Raw genomic sequence first — 11,534 nt, forward strand, 5'->3', positions numbered from 1 at the left:
TATTTCTTAATGGTTAACTTTGTTATGCACATGCGCTGTAAATTTCCACTGTCTTGTAAGAAGGAGCAGGCATTTTTCCATTTTGACTCTGTGTGGAGATATGAGGTGAACAGATGCTGGCTTGAACAGAGAGGAGCAACGTTATCACTTGTTTGTGCGCTATGACCTCACACACCCGATACCCACAGCCACAAGAAGAAAACAAGGTAGCTTACGATGCCCTGGTCTGCTGGGGAGGGGTGGAACGAGCCATGACTTAGCATTTTTAGGTCTAGTATATAACACATCAGCATTTCCTGTATCATCGGGCTCTCAACTAATCACTTCCGGGGTGGTTCATTGACCAGCTCCATTATTGCTATAATTAATCAATGTTGTAAGTATGATTGTTTGAAGAAATAACAAAGTCTCTCCTTATTGGTTAGAATTTCCACGACGCACTGCACAGTTGATTTAAATGATCAAAGCTTGATGATTAGTTGATTAGCTATGTAGTGTTAGGGCAAAAACCAAAACATGCACCGCTTGGGGTCCTGAGGACAGAGTTTGGGATACCCTGCATTACAGTATAACTTCAATGCTCCACTATAAACAATACTTGACAGGGTAACACTGACTGTGTGAACATAGGCTACACGCACACACACGCTCTTCACAGCTTCCTGTAGTTGAGTAATTTCACTGAAACTTAAGTTATGTTATGTTCAAGAGAAAGTCAGAATGACAAATCCCATGCCAGGAGGCAAGTTTGGGCCATGCACCATGTCTCAACCCCCAGAGCACAGCTAACAGAGGAAACCGACTATTTCTGAATACCACTCATCATATCTAACACGGTACTTTTATATGGGTCCTTGTTTTCACTTTGGTCGTTTGAGGAGTTTTTTATTTTTACATATGGATATTTTAAATCAGAGGTTTGATCAGGGTTACATTAAAGATGGTCATAATCACTGAGGACGACAAACATTTGCCAACTGATGAATTTGCCTGGGGGTCATTGAATGAAGAAAAAAAAGATCTTTCAGATAGAAAGCAAAGAGGACCCAGTAAAATAATCGAATATGCCTATATAACCTCTCTCTATGGGAGTACAATTCAAAACTTTTGAAGACTTTTCTCCTCAGTCTAAGAACACGGGGTCAAGTGAAGCATTCACTGCAATTCTATCTGTTTCTACTGTTGTCTCGCCATTTCCTGTTAATGGAACATCATTTTTGGCATGGGCTCACTGGTGAAACAGATCCTACATCTACACTGAACATACAGAACAATAAGAACACTGGTTTTGCCATGATAAAGACTGACCAAGTGAATCCAGATGAAAGCCAGGACCTCTCATTGATGTCTGGTGGGACTTTTCCGGGTCATTAAAATAGGGTCATAAAAATATTATGACTCAGGTATTAAAAGCCTTGTGTCCTTTCTCATTTCCTCTCTTTGTTAAACAACAATAAAGGGGACAGTATGGGGATCTGAGGCCAGGGTGTCATCCCACAGCTTGTTTGGTTTATACATGTACATTCAGTGCAAATGTCCCACCAAACAGAAGTATGTCCAACTATAACATTCCTTACATCCTCTCTCCTCCAGTCAGGTGGTGCATGTTGGGTAATCTGTACCCCTAGAGTGTCTTCATGTCTCATTGTTTGCGAAGGATAAAGATAGTTTCACACAACTGAAGAAGGAAATGGATTTGCTGAAGATCGACAACTTTTGCAGCCGATCGTAATAGTATCTAGCTGCAGCCCCGCAGCAACCTGTCACTAAAAATAGCCTGTCACTATAACCTATAATATCGCCATTTACTGGCTGTGGTTAATCCCTATCACATACATGAGAACTCATTTACATAATTTATCCAGAGCGTTTTAAAGCATGGGATCTAACTTTTTCAACTTCCCAGCCTCCCTTTCCTCTCCTCGTTCCCCAACTCTCTTTCCTTATCTCCTTTCTTTTAAAGCTTCCTTTTCCTCCCTTTCCTTATCTACTTTCCTGTCATAGCTCCTTTCCACCTTTCCTAGCGCACTTTCCTCACTTCATTTTTCCTTTCCTGTAATTATTTGCTCGCTGGATGCATCTCGCCAATAGGGGACATATTATGACCTTCTACACAGAAAAGCATGTTGTGTGCTCTACCACTACCTGTTCAGCTAAAAAAGCTGAATATTTTCTGTTGCTTGGGGAGCTGACTTGAAGCTTGATTTGATGCTACTTATTTAAGGTCATGGTAGCCCTCACATTAACAAAATGGTAATGCAAAGTTAGGGATTATATCGAAGGAATGTAAAGCTCAAGCCATTAAATACACAAAACATGTCCGTGTGCTTAAAATACATGGGAAAAGTCACAAAAACATAACAAATGTTTATTGTAGGACATTTTCTGAATTTACAGACATTGCCGTTGACTGGCACACTTGATTAGTTTTTTTTTGTAATACAAGTAAAGCTATAGATCTGATCAGTCACAGTTGAATCAAGTCACTTGGGTTCAATGCAATTCAATGAAATGTTCTTCAGACCATAATCTCCATGACAGACTATCAAATCTCTTAATCCGTTTACAGTTCACTAGTCTACATTTTATATCTCACTGCACCTTGGCTCGGTTGAAAAAAAAATAGTCTACAGAGATTCTAATGCCTGCAGTAAAGATTGAGTATCCCTGCAATATTGACATTTAAATTTATGTTGTACAGTACAGGATAAGGCACATGGCTTGAACCTGTAGCCTAAAGAGACCAGTTGAGCCATTTTACCGAACCATCAAACACCTGTTTAGACCAAACACCTATTGATAACAGTGAAAACTTCAAATAAGATGTACCTCACAAGCTGTACCTTCTTAGAAAAAAAGGTGCTTTCAGCTGTCCCCATAGGATAACCTTTAGAATAACTATTTTTGGTTCCAGGAAGAACCCTTTTCGGTTCCATGTAGTACTCTGTGGAAAGGGTTCTACATGGAACCCAAATGGGTTCTAATTGAAACCAATAATGATTCTCCAATGGGGACAGCTGAAGAACCGTTTTGGAACCCTTTTTTTTCTAAGAGCGTATCTAACTAAGCAAAGCAACCGTACTCTACTTCACCTGCCAATCTCTGAGCAAAGTTGAGAGTCCGCAGAAACCGCCGCGTTCTTGAAGGTGTCCTCCGAGCATCCTCGGTGGATAAATACATCGAAGGCTATGCAGAGACAAATGGATATTATAGCACCCAATAAACCAATACAGAGACAGCAACCAAACTGCCAGGGCTTATATCTGGCCATACTTTCAGGAGTAAAACTTTTCCAAGAGCACTTTCTGCCCAGCGGAGAATGGTATTGTATAGAGTCCCGTCACAGGAGCGCGTGGTACAGTAGCCAATGAGCCCTCCTATTTATGCACCAAATCCCCCTCCCCCACGCGTAAAAAAATAAGAAATCAGTCCTCAAGAAGTTAAAGTAAATATGGTATTCTCTTGAGACGTCAGATATTACATGACATTATAGGGAATGTGGCATATTATAAATTTAATAGGCTTATCTTCATACATGTTTTAAACCAGGGTGTTCAACCCGGGGTCCGCAGACGGAAGCACTGCAGGGGGTCCACGAAAAAAGAAATAAATACATATATTACTGTAACGACCCTGGGTTTATAAGCGCGGAAATCGACTCTGCCGCACGAGCATGCTTTTGCGGCACAGTCGATAGCGCGCCGGACCTCGGGCTAGAAGGTCGAGGATTCGAGACCTGCTCCCTGCCTGTTTCATTACATTGGTGTCAGAAGTGATCGGACCTTGCATCCACGACAGTGCCGATGTTTGGCCGGTGAGCGCGTTCCTGTAAGACGTAAAGTCGCAGGCTAGCGCGAGGACGCGCTCTTTGGAAGGAGGGAGTAGTGTAACGACCCTGGGTTTATAAGCGCGGAAATCGACTCTGCCGCACGAGCATGCTTTTGTTGCACAGTCGATAGCGCGCCGGACCTCGGGCTAGAAGGTCGAGGGTTCGAGTCCTGCTGTCTGCCTGTTTCATTACATTATATACAGTGCCTTGCGAAAGTATTCGGCCCCCTTGAACTTTGCGACCTTTTGCCACATTTCAGGCTTCAAACATAAAGATATAAAACTGTATTTTTTTGTGAAGAATCAACAACAAGTGGGACACAATCATGAAGTGGAACGACATTTATTGGATATTTCAAACTTTTTTAACAAATCAAAAACTGAAAAATTGGGCATGCAAAATTATTCAGCCCCCTTAAGTTAATACTTTGTAGCGCCACCTTTTGCTGCGATTACAGCTGTAAGTCGCTTGGGGTATGTCTCTATCAGTTTTGCACATCGAGAGACTGAATTTTTTTCCCATTCCTCCTTGCAAAACAGCTCAAGCTCAGTGAGGTTGGATGGAGAGCATTTGTGAACAGCAGTTTTCAGTTCTTTCCACAGATTCTCGATTGGATTCAGGTCTGGACTTTGACTTGGCCGTTCTAACACCTGGATATGTTTATTTTTTGAACCATTCCATTGTAGATTTTGCTTTATGTTTTGGATCATTGTCTTGTTGGAAGACAAATCTCCGTCCCAGTCTCAGGTCTTTTGCAGACTCCATCAGGTTTTCTTCCAGAATGGTCCTGTATTTGGCTCCATCCATCTTCCCATCAATTTTAACCATCTTCCCTGTCCCTGCTGAAGAAAAGCAGGCCCAAACCATGATGCTGCCACCACCATGTTTGACAGTGGGGATGGTGTGTTCAGGGTGATGAGCTGCTTTTATGCCAAACATAACATTTTGCATTGTTGCCAAAAAGTTCAATTTTGGTTTCATCTGACCAGAGCACCTTCTTCCACATGTTTGGTGTGTCTCCCAGGTGGCTTGTGGCAAACTTTAAACAACACTTTTTATGGATATCTTTAAGAAATGGCTTTCTTCTTGCCACTCTTCCATAAAGGCCAGATTTGTGCAATATACGACTGATTGTTGTCCTATGGACAGAGTCTCCCACCTCAGCTGTAGATCTCTGCAGTTCATCCAGAGTGATCATGGGCCTCTTGGCTGCATCTCTGATCAGTCTTCTCCTTGTATGAGCTGAAAGTTTAGAGGGACGGCCAGGTCTTGGTAGATTTGCAGTGGTCTGATACTCCTTCCATTTCAATATTATCGCTTGCACAGTGCTCCTTGGGATGTTTAAAGCTTGGGAAATCTTTTTGTATCCAAATCCGGCTTTAAACTTCTTCACAACAGTATCTCGGACCTGCCTGGTGTGTTCCTTGTTCTTCATGATGCTCTCTGCGCTTTTAACGGACCTCTGAGACTATCACAGTGCAGGTGCATTTATACGGAGACTTGATTACACACAGGTGGATTGTATTTATCATCATTAGTCATTTAGGTCAACATTGGATCATTCAGAGATCCTCACTGAACTTCTGGAGAGAGTTTGCTGCACTGAAAGTAAAGGGGCTGAATAATTTTGCACGCCCAATTTTTCAGTTTTTGATTTGTTAAAAAAGTTTGAAATATCCAATAAATGTCGTTCCACTTCATGATTGTGTCCCACTTGTTGTTGATTCTTCACAAAAAAATACAGTTTTATATCTTTATGTTTGAAGCCTGAAATGTGGCAAAAGGTCGCAAAGTTCAAGGGGGCCGAATACTTTCGCAAGGCACTGTATATGAATATTGCTAGGAAACAACAGCATAAACAACATTTGATTTATTTACCTGCGGTAAAAAAAAAGAGGAGAATATATTTTTTTCTAATGATGTCAACTATTTCCTAACTACTAATATTGAGCAAATTATGCTTATTGGAGCCAAGTACACTCACTGGAGTTGGGTTGGGGTTACTGAGGAGTGGCTTCCGTTTGGCCACTCTACCATAAAGGCCGGATTGGTGGAATGCTGCAAAGATTGAAGAAGTTTGGAACCACCGAGACTCTTCCTAGAGCTGGCGACACGGCCAAGCTGAGCAATCTGAATGCAGGTGCTTCGACACAGGTGTGATTACTGAGTGAAATAATAAGCAATTAACATCCCATCATGCTTAAGGTCATGTATAAAAATGCTGGGCAGGCCAATGCTTTGGCTACCATGGCTGTGCCCCCATAGGATGACAACGAACCCATCCACAGGGCACGAGTGGGCACTGAATGGTTTGATGAGCATGAAAAGATCATATGCCAAGGCTGACTCAGTCAGCAGTACTCAACCCAATTGAACCCTTGTGGGAGATTCTGGAGCTGCGCCAGACATATAGTTTTCTACCACCATCAACAAAACACCAAATTATTGAATTTCTCACGGAAGAATGGTGTCGCATCCCGCCAATAGAGTTCCAGACAATTGTAGAATCTATGCCAAGGTGCACTGAAGTTGTTTTGGCTAGTGATGGCAAACTGCCAAAATAAAGGACGCATCAACATAAAGTGTCTTGAAGTTTTATAGATATATATTCCACACTATGAGGTTGGAATAATAAAGTGAAATTGGGAAATTGTGATAATGCACTTTTAGGGTAAGAGCCGTTTGAAAAGACTGCCTGACATTTCAGCTTGTTTGTCTGGGTGGGTTTTTTGAATAAGTTAATAGATCACCTCTCTGCCAATAACAGCTAGTTTTCAGGTCACATATCCCTTCCATTTGGCCCCTCTCTCAGACCCCTCCCAGACAGTCCTAGAAACATTATTGCTGGAGAAATTGCATTTTGCTAAGAAGATATGTTTGTTTATTTTTTTACCATTTTAATTGAAAACAATCATAGTAAGGTACTTAATTGTTATCAAGAAATTATGATATTGAGATAAAAATGTCTGCATTGGACCTTTAATAGGGAGTTGGGCCACCACTAGCCAGAACAACTTCAGTGCACCTTGGCATAGATTCTACAATTGTCTGGAACTCTATTGGAGGGATGCGACACCATTCTTCCGTGAGAAATTCAATAATTTTGTTGATGGTGGTAGAAAACGATATGTCTGGCGCAGCTCCAGAACCTCCCACAAGGGTTCAATTGGGTTGAGAACTGCTGACTGAGTCGGCCTTGGGATATGATCTTTTCGTGCTCATCAAACCATTCAGTGCCCACTCGTGCCCTGTGAATGGGTTCGTTGTCATCCTATGGGGGGCACAGCCATGGTAGCCAAAGTATTGGCCTGCCAAGCATTTTTATACATGACCCTAAGCATGATGGGATGTTAATTGCTTAATTACCTCAGGAATCACACCTGTGTCGAAGCACCTGCATTCAATATACTTCATAGCCTTCATTTCTGCAAGAGTTTCCATTATTTTGTCAGTTAACCTGTACTGTATTTTTATGTTGGACTACTCTTAAATGGGATCTTGACACCAGGGGGAGATGGTGTGTAGCTTTTTAATTGGGAACATGCAAAAGATGGTGATCTGCACCTTACAATTTAAGGCTGACATTTTTACAGAGTGATTGTAGGATTTAGCTCAACAAAAATCTTTCAATTGAAGTAAATATTGTAATTAAGCCCCTATAATAGTATAATTACAAAGTGAATTGCCCCTGTGTTAACCTAGTATCATTAAAACGAGGGTATCTGCAAGCCCCATGCATTATTTACCATTCAAAAGAACACCCAGAGACGGGGTAGGAGTATGTGTTTTAGCAGAGAGACAAAGGTCTCTGTGATTCTATAAATAGTACTAGTTATTATTCTGCTCTCTTTGCGTCATTCTAAATCTCCACCAACCCCCCTTTCTTACCCACCTCTCCTTTAGTTGTCAGTTTTCAATCCCCTTTCACTTCTTCCATTAATCGTAAATAATATACCACTTTCTCCTCTCTTCAACACTTAAAAAATATTGTTTGCTCTTTTGTTTTTCTGGGAATTTGGGATATTTTTTAATGAGATGCCAACAAGCAGAGAGAGTGAGAGAGAGAGAGAGAGAGAGAGAGAGAGAGAGAGAGAGAGAGAGAGAGAGAGAGAGAGAGAGAGAGAGAGAGAGAGGGAGAGAGAGAGAGAGAGAGAGAGAGAGAGAGAGAGAGAGGGGGGCAATTAGAACCTGTGGCAGTGGAGAAACAGAGTACACAAAACAGTGTGAAAGAAATAACAAGCTATTGGAGGACTGAACTAAAAAAATATTTTCAGTAGAAGTAAAAGTGAATGGTTCATTCAATTATAAATCATGATATAGCACAATATAAACTAAAACCCTCTAAACTAATCAGTAAGTTATATTGCAGAAATCATTATTTGTGAGCACATGCAGGCACTTAGTAATAACGTCACTTTCAGTGACAGTGTCTTTTCAACCCATAGAGATTTGCTTCTACCTGAGAAGCAAAGTATCAGATAAGAGCGTTCATTCACATTCTGTCCTCATTGTATATGCCATAAGCTTGTGTGTGGTTAATTAATAAAGCAACGGATAAATGTTTCAGGGGTACCAAACTGTGCCAGGGGACTGGGTTTATGGGGGTGCAAAATGTGGTCAGAGATAAGAGACAGACAGCAGGGAGAGGGCTACATGGACAACAACGAACACCATCCACACATACTGTATCATCCACCACACATAACTATATATTTTTTTATGAATTTTTTATTTAACATTAATTTATTTATTTAACTAGGCAAGTCTGTTACAGTTTTTCTCAATTGCTAAAACACAACTTCTGAAACCTTGCTCCATTTCCTGAAAACTTTCAACACAAATCCTCATCTTCAAGCGCTATTTACAAAAATCTCTGACTCCTCTTGCAAAATGAAACATTCACCTCGAAACAGTTTTACCTGTGTTCAAAATCAAACACTGCTCTCAAATCATAAACAAAGTGATCAAAATGATATACACTCTCAAGCAGTCAGTAAACAATACACCAAAAAATAGAAAACACATTGTTCAAAACATACAATTCTCAGGGAGAAGTACATTTTTAATCCCCAAAAAATATTCATATTTTTCCGTCATTGTCTTTTGATGAACGAAAACAGGGTCTATCATAGTAGCTCAAAATTTATCCGAAATTACTACTCTGCTTTGCTCTTTGAAATTTTGTTTTTTGTTCTTCCTCCTCCTTGTACCCCTATTTTTACAGTACTTCACCCTGCATCTCACAAACTTGTCCTTGTGATACTGTAATTCTTGTTCTTTGTTGATATGAACCTGCAACCAGTCAACATCTATTGAGCAGTCAGTACTGTTAATAAATGGAAAGCACAATGTTCAGGGCCATACAATTAGTCCATTGTACAGTATACAGCCTATAATGCACTGTACTACAGTATCCATTCTCAGACTTTCTCCTTCCCACCTTCAACAACCTGTTTGCTCTCTGAACTGGCTTATATTGGTTGTGTTTCATCATTTGAAACAGGTTAAATCAATTTTGAGTGGTTGTGTTCAATCAATGACATATGTTCTCTATTTGTATTTGATTGTGGCCACTTGTGTTTACCAGTCTGGATGACATGTGCATTAGAGTGCAGAATGTGTTTTGAGAAAGAGAATGTGTTTAGAGTTTTGCTGAAAAGTCTAAGTGAGATCTGCAAATTGTGTTTTACCATGTGAAATGGTTTAAGGTATTGACAACAGACTGCATAATTAGCTAAATGAGTCCAGGCAACTGAGAACTTTGTTCAGCCAATGGGTTTTAGTGTTTTAGCAATTGAGAAAAACTGTAAGAACAAATTCTTATTTACAATGACGGCCTATGGGACTCCCAATCACGGCTGGTTGTGATACAGCCTGGAATCAAAACAAAGCAAGACTTGAAAATTGCTGTCTAGCCATGATCCTCAACACCTTTACAGAGCTTGGGGAAATATTGCACAATATAGGTGTGCAAAGCTCTTATGAAACTTACCCAAGAAGACACATCATTGCCAAAGGTATTTCTAACATATTGACTCATGGGGGTGAATATTTATCTAATCGAGTTATATTAGTGTTTTGTATTTCATAAATTTTTTACAAAATGATAGAATTCTTCTGTCACTTTGACATTACAGAGCATTTTATGTAGATCATTGAAAAAAAAGACAATTACATCGATTTTAATCCCACTTTCCAACACAATAAAGTATGAAGAACTCCAAGGGGGTTGTAGACTTTCTACAAAGAAAGAAGGACACATAGAAACAGGAAAGACAGGGAGGGTGAGAGGATGACAAAACTAGAAATAGCATGAACAAGAACAAGAAAAGAAGGTGAGGAAAACAGGGGATGGGAAAGAGACAAAAAGATAAGCGAGATATTCTGCTGCCTATCCCTGGAGCAGGGGAGACAGAGAAACAGATGTCAGAGAGACAGGGGCAGAGGGAGGGAAGATGGGGGAGTCCACTTACAGTTTACATTTACATTTTAGTCATTTAGCAGACACTCTTATCCAGATTTTATTCCTCTTAAAATAGCTAGGTGAGAAAACCACATACTACAGTCATAGCAAGTACATTTCCACTCAACAAAATAGTTATCAGCAAAGTCAGTGTCAGTAGGAAAATATATATATTTCTGTGTGTGTGTGTGTGGGGGGGGGTCATTTAAGATACTGTTTGAATAGGTAGGGTTTCAGGCATTTTCCGAAGATGGGCAGGTACTCTGCTGTCCTAGCTTCAGGGGGAAGCTGGTTCCACCATTAGGGTGCCAGGACAGAGAAGAGCTTTGACTGGGCTGAGCGGGAACTGACCCATAGGGGTTGGACAGCCGACAGACCAGAGGTGGCAAAACGGAGTGCTCGGGTTTAGGGTTTGAACATAGCCTAGGTAGGGAGGGGCAGTTCCCCTTGTTGCTCCATAGGCAAGAACCATGGGCTTGTTGTAGATGCAAGCTTCGACTGGAAGCCAGTGGAGTGTGCGGAGGCGCGGGTGACATGGGAGAACTTGGGAAGTTTGAACACCAGGCGGGCTGCAGCATTCTGGATAAGTTACAAGGGTTTGATGGCACAAGCTAACAGAGAGTTGCAGTAGTCTAGAAAGGAGATGACAAGAGCCTGGATTAGGACTGCAAGCTCAAAACACAGTTAGGATGGAGAGGTTGTATATCTAATTGGGTCTCTATATAAAAATCCTTCACATATGGACTTCTGCCCTGAATCCCTGGGCATCTGCTCTGATTCAAGACCATGGGCATGCAGATGGGTTTGCAAGACTGTCAGGTTTTACTGCAACTATCTGGCTACACAACATAGTTTTTCTTTCATTATGTGATGATGCAATCATAAACAGAAATAGGTTATAAGTTTCTTATGTGAAGAACTGCTATAAAGTGCTTCAGATCTACTGTCCCTCACCTGTTGTATCTTTATAAAGGCTTTGCAAAAGTTGCAAAGACAGTTAGTTTATATTGTATTGATTGAATTATAACAGCTACATATAACACCATTATTTTCAGCAATCACAAACGATCACACAATTTCAACCACTGATAGCACTTCATCTTTTATGAAGGGTTTGTCTTAGTCATGTCACATTTTATTTTACCATTAAAAAAATGTATGCACTGTAAAAAAGGATATAAGGATTCAGTCAAAATGGCTCGTTTAAACTAGCCAAGTCAACTAAATTAGTTGTTTACCTTT

The 11,534-nt window shown here is 40.6% G+C and overlaps 1 protein-coding gene across 2 annotated transcripts in view; it reads right to left on the minus strand.

Moving 5' to 3' along the window:
* ggt5b (gamma-glutamyltransferase 5b) overlaps positions 1–3,348 on the minus strand; it is a 10,816-nt gene extending 7,468 nt beyond the window's left edge. Inside the window, exon 1 of one of the 2 annotated variants that reach the window (XM_020457729.2) lies at positions 3,093–3,348. In XM_020457729.2, the coding sequence (XP_020313318.1) occupies positions 3,093–3,271 (179 nt within the window). In that variant the 5' untranslated portion in view covers positions 3,272–3,348. The remainder of the gene's footprint in view (positions 1–3,092) is intronic. The other variant, XM_031802524.1, reaches the window with a different exon arrangement.
* Between the last annotated feature and the right edge of the window lie 8,186 nt (positions 3,349–11,534).

This window comes from Oncorhynchus kisutch, linkage group LG23, assembly GCF_002021735.2.
Source record: "Oncorhynchus kisutch isolate 150728-3 linkage group LG23, Okis_V2, whole genome shotgun sequence".
Lineage (NCBI taxonomy): Eukaryota > Metazoa > Chordata > Actinopteri > Salmoniformes > Salmonidae > Oncorhynchus > Oncorhynchus kisutch.